This window comes from Pelodiscus sinensis, chromosome 7 (assembly GCF_049634645.1).
Source record: "Pelodiscus sinensis isolate JC-2024 chromosome 7, ASM4963464v1, whole genome shotgun sequence".
Classification (NCBI taxonomy): domain Eukaryota; kingdom Metazoa; phylum Chordata; order Testudines; family Trionychidae; genus Pelodiscus; species Pelodiscus sinensis.
The window spans coordinates 76,205,739-76,225,351 of record NC_134717.1 but is presented as its reverse complement, the minus strand read 5'-3'; the positions used below and the strand labels follow the sequence as shown (position 1 = coordinate 76,225,351).

The 19,613-nt window shown below is 47.4% G+C and overlaps 1 protein-coding gene across 1 annotated transcript; it reads left to right on the top strand.

The window, feature by feature from the left end:
* Nucleotides 1-11,023: 11,023 nt before the first annotated feature.
* Nucleotides 11,024-12,732, top strand: LOC102454371 (gamma-crystallin B-like). Its single transcript, XM_006121080.4, has 3 exons — nucleotides 11,024-11,101; nucleotides 11,887-12,126; nucleotides 12,403-12,732. Exons 1-3 carry the CDS (start codon nucleotides 11,066-11,068, stop codon nucleotides 12,676-12,678), a joined length of 552 nt encoding a protein of 183 aa, XP_006121142.2. The 5' UTR covers nucleotides 11,024-11,065; the 3' UTR covers nucleotides 12,679-12,732.
* The last annotated feature ends 6,881 nt before the right edge of the window (nucleotides 12,733-19,613 follow it).

Here is a 19,613-nt window from a genome sequence, read left to right as displayed (position 1 = left end):
TCATTTAAATTTACATGGCTGCCACGTTGAGCCGACAAACAGCTGATCAGCTGTTTGTCGGCTCAGCGCAATAGTCTGGACGCTCCCCTGCCGACATCAAAGGGAGTTGTCGACAACCCAGGTATGCCTCATCCCAGGAGGCATACCTGGGTTGTCGACAACTCCCTTTGATGTCGGCAGGGGAGCGTCCAGACTATCGCGCTGAGCCGACAAACAGCTGACCAGCTGTTTGTCGGCTCAACGCGGCAGCCATGTAAATTTAAACGAAGCGGCGATTATTTAAATCGCCCCTTCATTTTACTCTGTCGGGTAGCCTAATCTACATGCCTCTGTCGCCAGAGGCATGTAGTCTAGACGTACCCACAGAGAAATTAGTTAACACCAAAAATCAGATAGCTAGTCTAACAGCCAGAAATACAGTAGCCATCCTGGCCATAGGAGATGGCTTTGAAAACTATCCCTATAGCAGTTTTCACTTGTGGCCAGCAAAAATCACAAGTTAAAGCAGAGCGGCTGTGAAGCATTCAATAACAGACTATGAAGATAAGAATGATTTGGGAGTAAGACAGGAGCCAAAACATGAATGTACAAGGTCACAGCTTGGTACTACAGCAAGAACTGCCATGTTTAAATCAATATGGGTGGCACCACAAAATACGAGAAAAGATGTGCTTTTATGGCTGCTTGAATCCACTGTGGGTGATCACTCCAAAGATGCAGAAGCCAAAGACAGATTGACAAAAATATGATGGTGGCACCAATGCAAAGGGGATTTGAAGGAACACCTTGATGCTTGTCTACTCTGTGCCAGACAATCCTGCTAAAAAAAAAAAAAAAGGTCTTCTGAGATAGGCACCAAGAAGTCCAAGGAAATGAATTCTAATAGACTATATTGAAGAGTTATGCTTATCACCAAGAAGTAACAAATATGTGCTAGTTAACGTAAATGCTCTCTCACACTTGGATGGGGAGGCCTTCCACATTAAATATGTTACTGCCCTAACACAAGCAATTCATGAGCAAAGTGTTGTGCAGCTGGGGGAGGGGGGCCACTAAGGTTACTAACTCAGAGAATGGGTGTGGATTTGTGCTGCTCTGCACCTGCTCAAGGCTTGGTGGGGGGCAACATCACCCATGCTCTCCTAAAACACCAGAAGGCAGGGGCTCCCCCAGTTCCAGCACCATTGCAAGGACATGGCTCACCACTAACACATCAGCAGAACACCAATCTGGACTATGTTACTGACCAGCTCCATGGTAGACTGTCACACTGTGGCAAACAACGGGAATGAGCACCTTGCCTTCTCGTCACCACACAGTTCTGTCAGCAAAAGGCAGCCATTGTCAACAAAAGAGCAGAGTTGTACACACCACAAAGCTATTTTTGGTGGCAAAACTCTGCTGTTTTGTCCACAAAATGAACCCACCCTGACAAATGGCATAGAGCTTTCTGCAGCAAAATTAAAGCAACTAAGGGTGTGTCTAGACTACATGGCTTTGTTGATGGAGCCATGTAGATGAGTTTACTCGGCAAAGGGAAATGAAGCGGTGATTTAAATAATCACCACTTCATTTACATCACAATGGCCGCCGCGCTGTGCCGATCAGCTGTTTGTTGGCACAGCGCAGCAGTCTAGCTGGGGATCTGCCGACCCCAGAACCTGAGGCATAAAGGATCTGCCGACGAAGGGTTGTGGGGTCAGCAGATCCCTGTCTAGACTGCCATGCTGTGCCGACACACAGCTGATCGGCACAGTTCGGCGGCCATGTTGCTGTAAATGAAGCGGCGATTATTTAAATCGCTGCTTCATTTCCCTTTGCTGAGTAAACTCACTACATGGCTCCATCGACAAAGCCATGTAGTCTAGACACACCCTAAGAGTCAGTCTAGACCGAGGGTGGACAAAAGCCTCTAGCGGGCCAGATCCAGGCTTTGCTCCAGCCCACGAGCAGTTCCCAATCCCCTCACTTCTCTCCCCCACAAGACCTGGCACCCCCAGCTTGCTCCGATACCCTCCCTTGTTCCTACAGCCTGCACCTGGCAAGACACCCTACTCCCAGCTTGCTTCTGCACCCCGGCTCCCTCCCAGATCCTGCACTGCATCCCTATCCTACTTGCTGGCAGCCCTGTCTCATACACTGTCCTCCTCATTTTTGACCCTACCCCAGAGCCTAAGGGGGTCCATAAAATCCACTAACTCTGGAACCCCAGAAAAGTAAATCTGGTGTATGGGAAGCCCTGAACCCCAGCCCCCCCTTCCCTTTCCCTCACCCCATGAGGCTGGGGCACAAGAGGAGTGAGGCATCTCAGTTGGGGCCACATCAGTGAGCACAGGGCCGGACGGAGGCATGGGTGAGCCAGGCAGCTGCCCAGGGCACCAACTGATGGGGGGCACCTGATGGCAGTTGTAAGGGGCACACAGCGTCCCTTACAGCTGCCATCAGGCGCCGCGCGCCCGGCTCCCACAGCACCGGCCCACTCGCATCCCTGCGGCGCCGGCCAACAATGCCCTTCCCCCCACACGGGCACCAGCAGCGACGACCGGGCCGGACTGGGCTGCACTTGTGCCGTGCCAGCAGCCATAGGGGGCCACGCATGCGCCGTGCGCCCCAGAGGCAGACCCGGGCTGCGCACCAGTGGCTGTAGCCAGGCCATGAATATGCCGTGCTCCCTGGGGGCAGGCCTGTGCACCCTAGGAGGGCAGGCCCGCTCCCCACAGGTGGGCCCGCACATGTGCCGTGCACCCAGGGGTGGCACTGAGCGCCCGTGCCCGGGGTGCCAGAATACCTCGTGCCAGCCCTGAGTGAGCGTTGGGGGTTTTGGGAGTTTTTTTGCTTCTCACTTGTGTGGTCCCCAACTGATTTTTCTGAGAGTCAGTGACCCCCGATCCAAACCCACCATAAATAAAGAAAACATGGAAACCTTTTGTGTTGGACATAATATTTTACTTTATTTAAATTGAAGTTTGATAAACTCACATGAGAAAGTTAAAACACTTAATCTGTTTCATAATTTAAACTAAAACGTTCTCACTAGCTGCAGCTGGTTCAGAAAATAAGGTCACCATACTCAGCCTGCCCTTGCCCCCCTCCCCCTTCCTTCTCCTGGCATGCAGATCTGGGAAGAAGTTAAATCTCAGTACGCCACTTCTGAAAGGTTTCCGACCCCTGCACTAAAAGGTAAGTTCTGCATCTTAATGTATTTATTAATGTAGCTGCTGTAAGTTGGACTATTATTGACTTTAAAAAAGTATCACCAGCGTTCGGAAGCATACACAGAGGTGAGTAAGTCGATCGACACTCCATCTCTGAAAGGTTGCCAACTCCTGCCCTATCGCATTGCCTGGGAGCCAGAGACGCGAGAGCTCTTTCTACCGCTTCTATTTAAAGGGCCCACACTTGCTGGGCAGCTGCGTTGCCTGGCAGCCACCCGGCAGGTGCAAGCCCTTTAAACAGAAGCAATTGAAAGGGCTCGCAGCTCTCAGTCCCACTGGCCCGTTGCCTGGGAGCTGCCCGGGAGGTGAGAGCCTTTCAACTGCTGCTATTCAAAGGGCTTGTGCTTGCTGGGTGGCTGCCAGGCAGCAGGATCAGGAGCTCCCAGCCATGTTATGTGAATTCTAAGCCTCCACTCCAGATAACTCTAGGAGGAAGCTAGCCCCCAACAGCCTCCCATCTGCTCCAGATCCCTTCCATTGGCCAGAAGTCAAGGGTCAGGGACCCCAGGCCAAGCAAAGCTCCCAGCAGGGTAGTTCTCAACCCCGCCTTTTCTGCCCAAGGCCTGCCCCTTCCAGGTCAACCCACAGCCACTTCCGAAATTTGTGAAGTGGCCCCTTTCCTAAGTTATTGCCCATCCCTGGTCTACACATTATTATTCATTATGTTGTCATAACTGGCCTCCCCCAGTAGCCCACAATGCCCACCATGACTGCTCTGCTCACTGGTTTCCACTCTGCTGCTCTGCACCCCACTGCTTTCAAAGCTCTGGAAAGCTTTGATATTCCTCAGCCTGGGGAGCTCACAGAGCTGCTGAGGATGCTGCTCCCAGCAGTTGAGGGGGCTTTGGGAAAACTCGGCGGGAATCACAGAACCATTAATGTGGAACTAACAAGAAGGCAGAGTAGGCTGAGGGGGAGGGGAGACTGCTGTGCTCAGGCTTGGTTGCTATGCCCACACTACATTTTCATAATTAAAACTTTTGTTACTCATGGGTGTGAAAAAATACATACCCCTGATAAACAGAAAGTGCCAGTGTGAACCATGGATGCTCACCTGCTGGCGAAGCTACCACCTCTCATTCTATTAGTCCTTTGGGCTCCTAATGGAGCATAGGGCCTCCACAGTCATTCTCCATCTCTTGCGATCCCTAGCGATAGTCTTGATTTGATCCCACGTTTAGCCAGCTACTTTTACTTCATCCAGGCAGCTTCGTCGCCATGTTTGTTTGGGACGTCCCCTTTTCCTCTTTCCCTTTGGATTCCATTCTAACGCTTGTCTCATGATACATTCCTGACAGTCCTTATGCAGGATGTGGCCTGCCCAGCACTATTTTCTTTTCTTACCCTGGACTTCCATTGGTTTCTGATTTGTTTTGGTTCACAAGGTTTTGTTCGGCATTCTATCGTACCACTTTAGCTGAAGAATGTATCTAAGGTTACGTCTAGACTACATGCCTCTGTCGCCAGAGGCATGTAGATTAGGCTACCAGACATAGTAAAATGAAGCGGCGATTTAAATAATCGCCGCTTCATTTAAATGTACATGGCTGCCGCGCTGAGCCAACAAACAGCTGATCAGCTGTTTGTCGACAGTAGTATAAGGGCCCTACCATCAATCAAACGTTAGCCCCACCCCCTGACCCCGGAAGTCCCGTCTCCCCTGACCCCGGAAGTCCCGTCTCCCCTGACCCCGGAAGTCCCGCCCCTGGTGGGTAGTACTTCCGGGTCAAGAGAGACAGGTGACCGGAAGTAAAAGGATGTCATGTGACCCCCCCCCCCCCCCCCCCCCCGTTAGGCCCAGCCCCTGTCGCCGGAAGTCCCGCCCTTGGGGTAATACATCCGGGGTCAAGAGGGCCAGGTGACCGGAAGTAAGGGGTGTCGTGTGACCCCTCTAAGAACTCGCCCCGCCTCCCTCTACCAATCAGGAGGGGTTTTTTCCCCTGTAGGACCGCCCCGCGAACCCCTTTGACCAATCGGGGGGCAGTTCCGGGATCGGATGACCCGCCCAGAAGTGGGTCGTGTGACCTCTCTAAGAACTCGTCCCACCTCCCTCTACCAATCAGGAATGTTTTGTTTTTAAATAAAAGGAAAAATTACCCCCCACCACCTCCAGTTAGGATTTATTAGACATGAAACTCAATGGTTTAACCACACCTCACTGAATAGCCAGGGGGCTCTAGTCAATGGTTAGGTTTAGGTGTGACCACTTACCCTTGTTGAGGTTAATGTTTAGTAATTAAATTTGATGGGGTGGATGAATGGGCTCTGATGAATATCTAATTAAATAACACCTCAGGAGTTGGTAGAAACGCTATTGGACAGTTTAAATATAACCCCTGGGGTTGGTAGAGCGCTACTGGACAGTTTAAAGGACACAGGAGTTGGTAGAAACGCTATTGGACAGTTTAAATATGACCCAGGAGTTGGTTGAATGCTATGGGCTACTTTTTCTAGCCATTAAAAGTTAAAAAAAATTAAGGGTCTAACCCAAAACTGAAATGTTTCAAACTTTTACCCAAACTTTAGAACAAGCATTTGCTCTAAAGACAATCAAACATTTAAAAGCAGGACGGGGGCTTCTACATCACTCTGCCCAGCAACGCCAGCTCTGGGGTTTTTCCCCAAAACACCAGCTCGGCCTTTACAATACAGCTAATAAAGTCGTTGGATCTCCCGGGGGCCTGGGAAGTGGGGTTAGTGGAAATACAATATCCACACAGCTGGAACAACATTACTGAGGACACCCCTTTCCAAATCACCTTTGGAGATAAACCATGGAGTTATATCCTGCGGCGAGGTTATTACTCAACTATACCCGAATTATTGGAACATATGAACAGCCTTGTGGCACGTCATTCTGGACCTCCTGATGTTATCATGAATTATGATCCCGTGAGTAGAAAACCACAAATTTTTTAAATACATCTCATTTTGCAGAATAAAAACCAAAACTGCTTTTAAAACCCCTTGTTAGTTTAAGCAAACCAAGTACTTTAAAACCCCTACACCTATGCCTTGCACAGCCCCCTTCCCCTCCCTCCCTCCACACACATACACTAAACAGCAGCTTTATAAAACACACCAAACCAAGTTTGCAGCCATATACTTTCCAAAATTCACATGCATTTAACATCACATTTTGCACAGAAAAGGCAACCCACCAAACACTCTATACCAGCAGTTTGCCAACATATATTTTAAAAACACACCTGTGTCTGTCACAAACTCCATCACACACACACACACACACACACACACATCTTCAAAAACTCCCCACAACAGTTTTAAAACCATTTGCAACAATAATTTTTTAAAAGCAGCGGTATGCAACAAACTGTTTTTTTTTTAAACCACTTATCTCTAGCATAAGCCCCTGAATCACCCACATCTTAACCCCTACAGCCAGCTTTTTAAAAAAATAAAAACCCCCAGGTAAAAACACACCACATTTTTGTAACCATCCCAGATACTTTTAGCCTAACCCCACCACCTCCTCCCCCAACTCAGAATTGAACATTTATTTTGAAAACACATTTGGCACAGAAAGAGCAACCCACCAAACACTCTATACCAGCAGTTTGCCAACATATAGTTTAAAAACACACCTGTGTCTTGCACAGACCCCCTCTCTCTCACACACACAAACCCAGTAGCACCACATGTATTTAAAAGGCACATGAGTGTTTGGGCTTTTGGTTAGTTAGGATTACCCCCAAATGCCTCAAACCCATTTTAAAAACACATCACATTTTGCACTGTAAACAACCTCTTAGTTTGAAACAAGCCAACAGTTTGCAACCAAATACTTTTTAAAAACACACCTATGTCTTGCACAGACCTCATCTCTCTCTCACACAAACCACACACACACAAACCCCACATACATTTAAAAGTCAATTGCAAAAAAGTTACCTTTCACTATGGGATAAAGTGTTGCAGGCACATGCTTGTTCTGTTCCCCCCCATGTGTGCTTGGGCCTTAAGGTTAAAGAATAAGCACAAATGTTAGTTAGTATTACCCAGGGTTTTTTTTAACAGTATTAAGCACAACTACAGTTAAAAATGGTTTTTACTTTGGCCTGGTGGTGAACTGCAGCTTAAAATTACTGGTGCCATGTTAAACAGATCACACTGCAATAAAGATAGCCACCATTATTTTACTAAAAGAGCATGGCCAAAGAGTGGCATTATAGAATATATATTTTCAAAGTTAAAAACAGGGAACATACCTTCTCCTGTTGCAGTCCAGCAACCATTCAAGAAAGTTTCTGTTGAAAAGGACAGTCTCCAAAATACCTAGGTTTTTTATACCCTCCTAACCCATTGTTTCAAACAACTTCAACTTAGTAGCTAGCAGGTTAATTTGATCACTGCAACTCTAAAATAATAGTTCCTTAAAGACAAAGGCACCCCTCCCTAGCATGGCCTTTTGTAATCTGGGGTGGAAGAATTAAGCTGTCTCCACAACTGTGTTTCTTTTGGCTACATTTTTTTTTCTTTTAGTTAAAATATATTTTTGTAGGGCTTTCTTACAGTATTAACAGTAAAAGCACCAATCCTTAATGTAGCTGTACCCATTTCCATGTGGGACCCTTTGCAGATATCAATAAATATCTAGGGGTTTGTTTTTTTAAACATGCTTCTTTCATGCTTAAGGCTTGGGGTTTAAATAAAATGCTTTTAAATGTTTGATTGTCTTTAGAGCAAATGCTTGTTCTAAAGTTTGGGTAAAAGTTTGAAACATTTCAGTTTTGGGTTAGACCCTTAATTTTTTTTAACTTTTAATGGCTAGAAAAAGTAGCCCATAGCATTCAACCAACTCCTGGGTCATATTTAAACTGTCCAATAGCGTTTCTACCAACTCCTGTGTCCTTTAAACTGTCCAGTAGCGCTCTACCAACCCCAGGGGTTATATTTAAACTGTCCAATAGCGTTTCTACCAACTCCTGAGGTGCTATTTAATTAGATATTCATCAGAGCCCATCCATCCACCCCATCAAATTTAATTACTAAACATTAACCTCAACAAGGGTAAGTGGTCACACCTAAACCTAACCATTGACTAGAGCCCCCTGGCTATTCAGTGAGGTGTGGTTAAACCATTGAGTTTCATGTCTAATAAATCCTAACTGGAGGTGGTGGGGGGTAATTTTTCCTTTTATTTAAAAACAAAACATTCCTGATTGGTAGAGGGAGGCGGGACGAGTTCTTAGAGGGGTCACACGACCCACTTCTGGGCGGGTCATCCGGTCCCGGAACTGCCCCCGATTGGTCAAAGGGGTTCGTGGGGCGGTCCTACAGGGAAAAAAACCCCTCCTGATTGGTAGAGGGAGGCGGGGCGAGTTCTTAGAGGGGTCACACGACACCCCTTACTTCCGGTCACCTGGCCCTCTTGACCCCGGATGTATTACCCCAAGGGCGGGACTTCTGGCGACAGGGGCTGGGCCTAACGGGGGGGGGGGGGGGGTGTCACATGACATCCTTTTACTTCCGGTCACCTGTCTCTCTTGACCCGGAAGTACTACCCACCAGGGGCGGGACTTCCGGGGTCAGGGGAGACGGGACTTCCGGGGTCAGGGGGCGGGACTTCCGGGGTCAGGGGAGGGGCTAACGTTTGATTGATGGTAGGGCCCTTATACTACTGTCGACTCAGCATGGCAGCCATGTAAATTTAAATGAAGCGGCGATTATTTAAATCGCCGCTTCAGTTTACTATGTCTGGTAGCCTAATCTACATGCCTCTGGTGACAGAGGCATGTAGTCTAGACGTACCCTATGTCATTTATGGACAAAAGTCTGGTTTCTCTTAGTGTTGCTCTGGACAACGTACCACACCTCTGAGGCATACAGCAGCACTGATTTCACATTGGAAGTGAAAATCCGTAGTTTGGTTCTTGTTGAAATGGCTTTTGTACCCCAGACTGGTCATAGTATACCAAAGGCTTGTTGCGTCTTTCGTATTCTCGCACTGATGTCCTCTTCAGTTCCCCCATTCTTGCTGATAACACTCCCTAACTATACAAACCTCTTGCACTGCTTTTCCTTCAATATTATTTTCACCTTCCTGTCTGTTGTTAATGTGCATCAAGTTGGTTTTCTCTTGACTAATCTTGAGGGTCACTTGCTCTGCTGTTTCCTGTAGGGCATCTGTCTTCTCTTGCATATGCTCTAATTTGTCTGCAAGCAGGACTAAGTCGTCTGCAAATTCTTGATCTTCAGGTTTCCTAGTTTGAGTCCATTGGAGTCCCCTTCCTGAGTCAGCATATGCTGTTTTTGTAACCCAGTCTAGGACAATTAGGAAGATTAATGGAGGAAGAAGGTAGCCTTGGCATACACCTGTTGTGATCTAGTAGTATCTGGATGATGCAGCTTGTTTCTGGCCTCTTGTTTTTGCTTGGTTGACTTGTTGTTTGAGTACCTTCTGTTCTTCCATCATTCTCCATGTCTGATCTGTGATCCATTCCTTCCGGTTAATAGAACCTTCCTTGGGGGCGGTTTTATTTTTTTATCACAAGAGTTCTCTCAGTGACAGAAAGTGGCACACCCAGGCATTTGTAAGGTGCAGAGTGTAGACATAGCCTTGGCTGAAGAGAGAGAGCATACCAATACTACTTCAAAACACACAAAGGCTCTCACATATTTACTCCCCCACATACACAATGTCTCTCTCACATATATACTCCTCTCCCCCCCACACACAATCTCTCACATACTTCCTCAATACACACTGTTTTCTGCCCTTCTCCCCAACACACACACAATCTCTCACATACTTCCTCAATACACACTGTTTTCTGCCCCTCTCCCCAACACACACACACACACATTCCCCTCCCCCCTTCAATGGAAAGACAGCTGGAAATATAGTAGGATGTCCGTGGAATGATGGAATTGAGACACCTGCCCCATGCGGCATTGCAAACCCTTCCCCAAACCCTGTGGCCAGTTGCAAAGTGGAATAGCAATTCACAGTGCACTGCTCTCTATGTTGATGCAAGAGCTGCTAGTGTGGATGTGCTCTGCTGACACAATGGACCATAATGTGGACATTCAATAATAGTTTAATTTAATGAATAAAAGCAGCATAACTTTTGTCAACAAAACTCTGTAGTGTAGACAACAACTAACAAACTCCTTCTCCTCATTCAGCCTGTTGGGAGACTGCCTGGCTGAGGGCTGCTATGTTATATGTGGTGCAAGCTCAACCTCTTCAGATGTGGGATGCTGAGGAAGGCAACCATGACCACACCTGGGGGCTCAGAAGAGCCTGTGCGGCTGTGGGTAGGCGTTGATGCTGCACACCTATCCACTGAACAGCTGCTCACTCCATGCTGGTCTCTCAGCAGCACGTTCCAGACTCCATATTGCTGACCCCAAAGTACTGAATGGCTACAACATGCATGACGGCTACCTTGCCCTTTTGACACTTTCTTTGACACACATTTCTGTTATCTCCCTACTCTCTGTTTTGTCATTTGAACATTTTACTGTGCCACTTGTCCATTCGCTACTAACAATGCAGCTGCAGAGACTCTACAGAAAAGGACTGTGATGGCGCTGACATCCCGTCCCCTCTGTCACTCTGCCAGAAGTTTCTCTTTTCCTGAACTATGCTGTCTTCAGTGTAAAAACGGCTGTGCTGACAGATGCAGGGCCTGGAACTGCTCATTGGTAACAATAGGAATAAAACCTGTTCCCCACTACACAAAAGCTATGGACACTAGTACAAAGAGTGAATGAGACCCAGAGTCATGAGTTGGCTTGATGAACAGAGAAAAGACCTTTGTTGACGTGTGCGCCCTGAGCACTGGCTGCGAGGTATAAAAAGGCAGTTGCCCTGCTGGGGTACTATGGCTTGTCGCCTGAATCCAGCTACGATGGGAAAGGTAAGAGAAATGTCTCGATTGGATTTTTGGTATGTCGGTCGGAACCTGAGTCTCTTGTTTACATCAGAGTTAAGCTGCATCTACACTTTCGTCATCAAAACCTGTCAGTCATGGTGTGGGGGAGTTCTTTTAATCTTCATTAACTATTGTGCTTTTGTTTTCTATTTTTTTGTAACCATCGAGCTGTAGTCTGTGAGCTGAAGCTCTCTCTTGGCAACAAAGAGCAACTCCATTGAGCACCTGACAATGGCACAGCTGTAGTGGCACAGCCGCGCTGTTGTACGGTGTGCAGTGTAGACATAGCCTTTCTCTATTATGTCAAAGCAGTTCCTCCTGTTGTGTACCAGTGGAAGAGAACAATCAAGAATGCAGAATTAGGGAAGTTTGAATTTGTACTAATGTCTTTATATTACACTGGGCACAGCCGAGCTCTCCCACTCATATAAAAGAGGATCAATCCCACTGATTTCAAAGGAGTATATCACTTCATCTTCACTGTCAGTAAAAGCAATGAACAGACACTCCAGCCTTAGTCAACAAGAAGGCTGGTGGAACCCAGAAGACTAACATTTATTTAGGTATAAGCTTTGGTGGGCAAAAACCATTTTGTGAGATGCATCTTCTAGGTACCACAGGACTCCTCATTGCCTTTGCAGATACGAAGTAACACAACTGCCTGTCTAATTCAGGCTTAATATGCTGGAAGCAGGGAAATTAGAATGCCAGGACTCATTCTAACAATACAGCATGTTACTGAAGTTGCTGCCATTTGTTCCTTGTTCCAGATCATCCTTTACGAGGACAGAAACTTCCAGGGACGCTCTGTTGAGTGCAGCAGCGACCGTCCGGATTTTCAAAGTCAGCTCAGCCGCTGTAACTCGGCTCGAGTGGAAAGTGGCTGCTTCATGCTCTATGAACGTCCCAACTTCCAGGGACAGCAGTGCTTTCTGAAAAGGGGCGACTATCCTGACATGCAGTCGGAGGGTTTCAGCACCTCCATGAAGTCCTGCCGGCTCATCCCACCTGTGAGTTTGCTTTTGCTTCTTTTCTTAAAATGGCAACAGTGCCCTCGCCACTGTCATAGGGCACCTGCTTGATCATTTTCAGCAGATGCCTAATAATGAAAACTAGAACTGCTTTCTTCCTCCTAGAGGTAGTCCCTCTGGGATAACTGGGGGGAAATTTTGCAGGGATACTTTTTGAACAGCTAACACAAGTGCACAGAGCTGACTCAGGGCCTAGGATCACAGGCAGCCAGCCTGCTGCGGTCACTCTATTACCCTCTCTCATTTCTGTCACAGCACAGGGGCACCTACAGGATAAAGATCTACGAGAAGGAGGATCACAGAGGCAACATGGCAGAGCTAACCGAGGACTCTCCGCAAATCATGGACCAGCTACGCTCCCACGAGATGCTCTCTTGCTCCGTGCTGGAGGGGCACTGGATCCTTTACGAAATGCCCAATTACAGAGGCCGCCAATACCTGCTGAGGCCAGGGGAGTACAGGAGATTCAGCGAGTGGGGCTCCACGAGTGGCAAAGTCGGCTCTCTGAGACGTGCCACGGATATGTACTGAATCAAGACGCCTTTTGTCTGCAAGGGTCTCAATGAATAAAATGCTTTAACAGCCGTTGTGCTCTCAGCGTGCTCCTGTAAGTGTACTGAGGGCAACACCGAGGCTTGTCCTTGTGTTCTTGGGCTACAACGATATCGTCTTCTGATCGGAAACCTGCCCCTCCTCTTTCCCTGCCCTTCCCCAGCATTGCAGAGCTACTTCCAGCACAAAGTACCCAACGCCAGCTACAGGACTCAGGCCTAGGCAGCCACACAAGGGAGCACGGGGTACTAGGCTCCCTCCCGGTCCCCTCCATGGCTGTGCAGGCCTTACCCAGAATGCAGTGCAGGGTACGCACTGGGAGCTGAACCACAGCATGGGACACGCAGGGCTTGGCCCACAGAGAGGTGGGTGTGAGGACTGTAACCAGGGAGCTGTAGCCTAGATCATAATCCTCCAGCCCACCCATAGCTGCACATTTGGAGCTAGGTCTTGAGGGGCCCTGAGCTGAGCTCCAGCCCTCACCCCTTCACCAGCGGGGCCTGGGAGCATCACCAGGGCGCAGCAGCTAGAGCTCCCTCAGAGCAGGCAGGGCTGGGCACCCTGCTGATGGCAGGAATCAGCCACAACCTCCTCCCAACCGAGAGGCTGTGCCAGCCACAGCTCTCCCCTCCAGCCAGGGACGAGCCTTGGGCCAGAGTTCCCTGAGCACCGATCCAGGGCAGGGTTGGACTGACTGGCCATAGGCTCTGCAGGCCTGGGTTGAGTCCCCAGCTCTGGAATCATCTGACTACACTGGCCCTTCCAGTGTGTAAGGAAAGCTGAGGGTTCAGTCCTGGGGGTGTAAAGCGAAGCTTTTCTACTGAACTGCTGCTTAGCCAGTCAGTCCCCAGCCTGTACCAATGTTTGGGATTCTTTTGTCCCAAGTGCAGGACTCTGCACTTGTCCTTGTTGAACCTCATCAGATTTCTTTTGGCCCAATCCTCCAATTTGGCCAGGTCACTCTGGACCCTCTCACTATCTTCTAGCATATCTACCTCTCCCCCTAGCTTAGTGTCATCTGCAAACTTGCTGGGGGTGCAATCCATCCCCTCGTCCAGGTCATTAGTAAAGATGTTGAACAAAACCAGCCCTAGAATGGGCACTTGGGACACTAAGGCTACGTCTACACTGGCCCCTAATTCCGGAAAAGTCATGCAAAGCAGGTAAGTCAGAATAGGGTAATCCACGGGGTATTTAAATATCCCCGTGGATTTAAATAAACATGTCCACCACTTTTTTTCCGGCTTGGGGAAAAGCCGGAAAAAAGCGTCTAGACTGGCGCAATCCTCCGGAATAAGAGATCCTCCGGAAAAGGGCTTTATTCCGGAGGATCGCGCCAGTCTAGACGCTTTTTTCTGGCTTTTCCCCCGCGGATTTCCCTATTCTGACTTACCTGCTTTGCATGACTTTTCCGGAATTAGGGGCCAGTGTAGACGTAGCCTAAGCTTCATATTGACCACCAACCAGACATTGAGCTGTTGACCCGACAACCTAGCCAGCTTTCTATCCACCTTATACTCCATTTATCCAATCCATACTTCCTTAACTTGCTGGCAAGAATACTGTAGGAAACTGTATCAAAAGCTTTGTTAAAGTCAAGGTATATCACATCCACTACCTTCCCCATATCCACGGAGCCAGTTACCTCATCATAGTAGGCAATCAGATTGGTCAGGCATGACTTGCTCTTGGTGAATCCATGCTGACTATTCCTGATCACTTTCCTTTCCTCCAAGTACTTCAAAATGGATTCCTTGTGGATCCTCTCCATCATTTTTCCAGGGACTGAGGACAGGCTGACTGGACTTTCATTCCCTGGATTGTCTTTCTTCTATTTTTTAAAGATGGGCACTATATTTGCCTTTTCCCAATCATCCAGGACCTCCCCACAATCGTCACCAGTTTTCAAAGATAATGGCCAGTGGTTCTGAAATCACTCTCAGTATCCTCAGATGCATTAGATCCAGCCCCATGGATTTATGTATGTCTAACTTTTCTAAATAGTTCTTAATCTGTTCTTTCTCCATTGAAGGCTTCCCACCTCCTACTTCAAAAACATGCCAGACTCCAGCATAATAAAAACAAATGAGAAAATATTCTTTATGCCATCCTTAGGAGCAATTGTCCCCTATGAGTCTAAAAAAATTGTTCTATTCAGCCATTAAAGCAGCGGCTGTTAAATTTGAAGAACTACCAGAAGTTTGTTCAATTGGTAGATGTAGACAGCAAGGGACAGAGCTGTATTCTTTAAAATGTATGAGTTCATAATACATTCCAAATAATACTACTCCCCACAGAACTGTAGCGTATTGTGACATAATACATCTAGCTCTTTTCTAAAGCAAAACAATTGAACTTCACTAAGTCTAAAATATTTAGCAGGCAGATTAGTAAATAAAACACAGCTGTGTTAGTAGCAAAAACATTATAGGCAACACCTTTCACCCTAGCTTGAAGAGAGTTCAACTAGCAAAGATTCCTTTGAAAATTCTGCTCCTCCTCTATGTCCCATGACCACTTGGGTCCACACAACAGTATTTTTATACATCCCACTTATACAACAATTATAAAAATACACAATCAATACACCTCCTGCTCATACTAACCTTGATAAGATATAGGCTGTGAGGGGGAAATCTCGCTCCCCTGGGGTACAGGTATGATGAGGTAACTCACTCCCCTGGGGTCCGAGGCCGGAGGTCAAATCAGTGAGGCAGGAGAGAAACCTAGAAGGGAAAACTTTATGATGCATGCATGCAGGCTGTCACTTCCAAGAGTGAAAGCAGCAGCCATGAGAGACAGATTCAGGTATCCTATATACAGAATGCTTAGACAGTTCAGTTGTGGATTGTTCTTCTTTAACATATCAAAGTCTCAGCAGAAGTACTCTGAGACTTCTGTTCACCCCAGGAGTGCTAGAAGTAAGTTTTACAGTACACAAAGCCACATGAGAACTTGAGTGGAGGAGTCTACAAGGCAAACTGTGACAAAGATAAGGGTTTACATGACAAATTGTGACAGACTAGGAGTATCCATGAACTTGAGATAGGAGGCATTGGAAGGGTCTTGATTAGAGTTAATTTGATTTGTTACAGGGAGAGAGGTCTGGAAAACTTTTAACCCTTACAGCAGTTTTCTTTAGAGAGTTTTGATTTCCTGCACAGTCCCCCCTTTAGACACAATTGGAGTTATTTGATTTTTCTCCCACCGCTGCCTGCTACCTGTCCAGTCCTGTATACAAATAATTCACTAATAATATCATGGCACACATTTGGTTATGGCAGGATCCAGTAGGAGGCATATTTCATATTTTAACCTTGATGTCAGGTTGGCGGTCGGTTTCTAGTGGACTGCTCCAAGGATCTGGTTTTGTTCAACATCTTTATTAATGACCTGGATGAGGGATGGATTGCACCCTCAGCAAGTTGGCAGATGACACTAAGGTGGACAGATTAGAGGATTGGGCCAAAAGAAATCTGATGAGGTTCAACAAGGACCAGTGTAGAGTCCTGCAATTGGGACAGAAGAATCCCAAGCATTGGTACAGGCTGGGGACCGAATGGCTAAGTAGCAGTTCTGCAGAAAAGGACCTGGGGATTAGAGTGGATGAGAAGCTGGAGATGAGTCAACAGTGTGCCCTTGTAGCCAAGAAGGCTAATGGCATATTAGGTTGCATTAGGAGGAGCGTTGCCAGCAGATCCAGAGAAGTGATTATTCCCCTTTTTTTGGCTCTGGTGAGGCCACATCTAGAATAGTGTGTCCAGTTCTGGGCCCCCCGCTATGTGGATGCATTGGACTAGCTAGTTCGGATTAGGCTTCCTAATCCGAACTAGCTGTACGCCTAATCTGAACTAGCTACTCCGTGCCGCGTGTAGCCGCGTGTAGCCGCGCGGCACAGGGTCCGAACTAGCCGGCATTTAAAAATGGCGGCGCCGGCTTTATGCAAATGAAGCCCAGGAAATTCAAATCCCGGGCTTCATTTGCAACTCCGTATGACTACATTACCCCCCCAGTTCGAACTAGCGGGGTAGTGTAGACATACCCTTAGAGAGTGAGGCTAGGCTCAACTACTTGTCACAGAGAATGAAGGGGCGGTATGGCTCATGGACACAGTGTGATGGACCGGGCTGGGTCTGGGCACAGCTGAGGGCATCCACTCAGGGCGAATTGCTCAAATTCGGAGCTCTCTCTAGCCCCCAGACTGGAGACCTTCCCAAACAGGCCACAAACCAGTCCCCCAGAGCGCTTCAGCTGCCTGCCTGAAGCCTCACAAGCAAAACCCCTCCAACACCCCAGCAATATCCATGCCCCACATGGCCCTGGGTCTCATGCACAGGTGGGGGGTCTTAGAACCCGATCTCACCTACCCTGAACAAGTTCTGTCTGGTTCCAAGAAACCAGCCACAATTCCCAGGTCAATTTACACTCTGGATCTTACCAACAAATCACACTGAGCCAATCCTTTAGAATCTACAATCTAAAGGTTTATTACTACAAGAAAGAAAAGCATGAGAGTAAGGTTATTAAAGTATCATACATCACATGAATCGAATCTCCCAGTTCTTGATGCAGGCTCACAGCAGAGATGTTATAACTGCCGGCTTAAAAGTCCTTGGTGCACATCCTATGTTAGGATGGGTCCACAGTTCTTCCCGGCTCGTGATTCCCTGCGAGGCTGCATCTGGGGACAGGAACAGATCTGGAGACCAAGATGAAGTCGGCCACATGGCCTATTTATACCTCCTTCCTGGCTTCTTCCAAGCTGGAGACAGCCACATGGTCTCTGACCAGGCACTTAGATTCCTTCATAGGTGGGTCTTGGGTACAGAGAAACTTCCAGTCTCCATACAGAGTACATATTCATAACTCCACACACAGACATTATACAGCTATATGAAGCACATATACAGAATCAGCAGCAAGTAACCTTTTGTTTGACACCTCACATAGCCCTCTTTGTACTTTTGGGGTGAACACCCCCCCATGAGTGCAGCAGTGACCTGGCTGCTCCCCAAAATCCAATAACATGACACGCTGCATGGGCTTTGGGTCCCACAACTTTTTGGTGAGGTCACCACCATGGAAAAGGAGCCTGGAAGGATTTAGTCTGAATTTTGCCTCTGACTCAGCTTCGGACCCAGGCCATATAGCCAAGTGCGCAGATTAAAGAAAATGTGACAGAGACTGTGACAAGTTGCACTGAATGGGAGTCACTGGTGATCAAATGCATCCCTGTCCCCCTCGTGCATTAACACCACTGATTTAAAACAAAGGAAGATAAAGCAACTGGTTCCCATTGCCCAACTGAGAGCTGAGCTACAGGAAACTGGAGACGGTTCTATACAGGTGTAGAAACACCCTAGAGCCATGTTTCTCAAACTGTGCTCCGCGGAGCCCCAGGACCCCACAAGACATCTCCAGGGGCTTTGCGAGGTTGACAAACTGGAAACATCGATAGGTACAACACATACAATCAGTGGACCGCTGGGGCTCCGCATAAATTTTTATGCATGTAAAGGGCTCTGGAGCCCAAAAAGTTTGAGAACCACTGCCCTAGAGGGCTGTACCAAAGCAGATGAACATGAGGGCAAGTTCATTTCTTGGAAGACAGGATTTGGGAGGTAAATAGATTTGCAGGCTAAAAATGTAATGTTTTGTGCTAAGACAAATAAATGGGTCAATAAGCGACTAGACAAAATATATGAACTAGGTAAGAGAAGAGGGGAGGTCATCCTGGGAAGGTGATTGTTCCTACTGTGAACAAAGTAGGAATGGACAAACTAAATTGGGAACACAAAAAGGAAGTGAAGAGTAGGCCAAACCTGGACAACACATGGCCAGAACATGCTGTACAGCAGGGGTGGGAAAAAGCCTCTCAGTGGGCTGGATCTGGCCCACCTAGGGCTTTGATCTGGCCCACGAGGTAGTTTCAGGCCCCGCGCCCCAGCTCAGTGCCTCGGAGCAGGAGAGGAGCCCCAAGACTTCAAACTGCTTCTATTTAAAGGGCTCGCATCTTCCACGCACCTTGCCTAGCAACTGTGGGGAAGGCACAAGCCCTTTAAATTGAAACAGCTGAAGGGGCTGCCGTCTCTGAGATACTGCAAATGGTGAACTGAATTCAACAGCTCCTGATATGAACAGGTATCAACCTAGTTTTTCATATTTGAGATGGGTTCCCAGGAATCATACATGACATAGGAAATCTTCCCACTCTCAAGTCAGCATATTCACAAAGCACCTATAATTTTGATCCATGCATTTAATGTTCAAATTAAAAAAAAAAAAAAAAGCCTGAAGGAATTAGGACTGGGCTCCTCCATCTCACATTCAGAACTAGCTAGGACACTTATGACCAGATTTTCAAAGGTGTGTAAAGATCAGATAGATATCTTTGAAGATCTGAGTTGGCAACTGTCTCTTTAGGAGCTTAATTATCTTTGAAAATCTGAGCTTAGATTTCCAAGTCCAATTTTAAAATATGTCTTTAGTCACTCAAGTGCTTTTGAAAATTTTAACTGGGAGCCTAAAGAGACAAAAATAAACAAAAGGCAGGAGATATGGGATTCCTTTAAAAAATGTGTGACATCTATTTTTAACTAAATTTTATATTATTTTTCTCCCAGGGGCAACTGACGCCTGCGGCCCCCTCACTACGCCACTGCTCCCCCACCTCCTGCAGTTCTATCATCTAATGCATGTGCAAGAGCCGTCCCATGACTCTGCAGTTAGTGTCTGTGGCGCCTGCTTCTGGGTGGTGTCTCAATGCTGCCACATTCACCTCCAGAGAGGGGGCTTCCCAAAGCAGGCCCTTGCTGCTGACCCCCAAGGCATCCACAGGTCCAGTCTCCTTTCATTGGGCCCACTTCCCAGGGCTCATTGATCTTGGATCTGGCTTCCATCCCCTTTCCAACTTT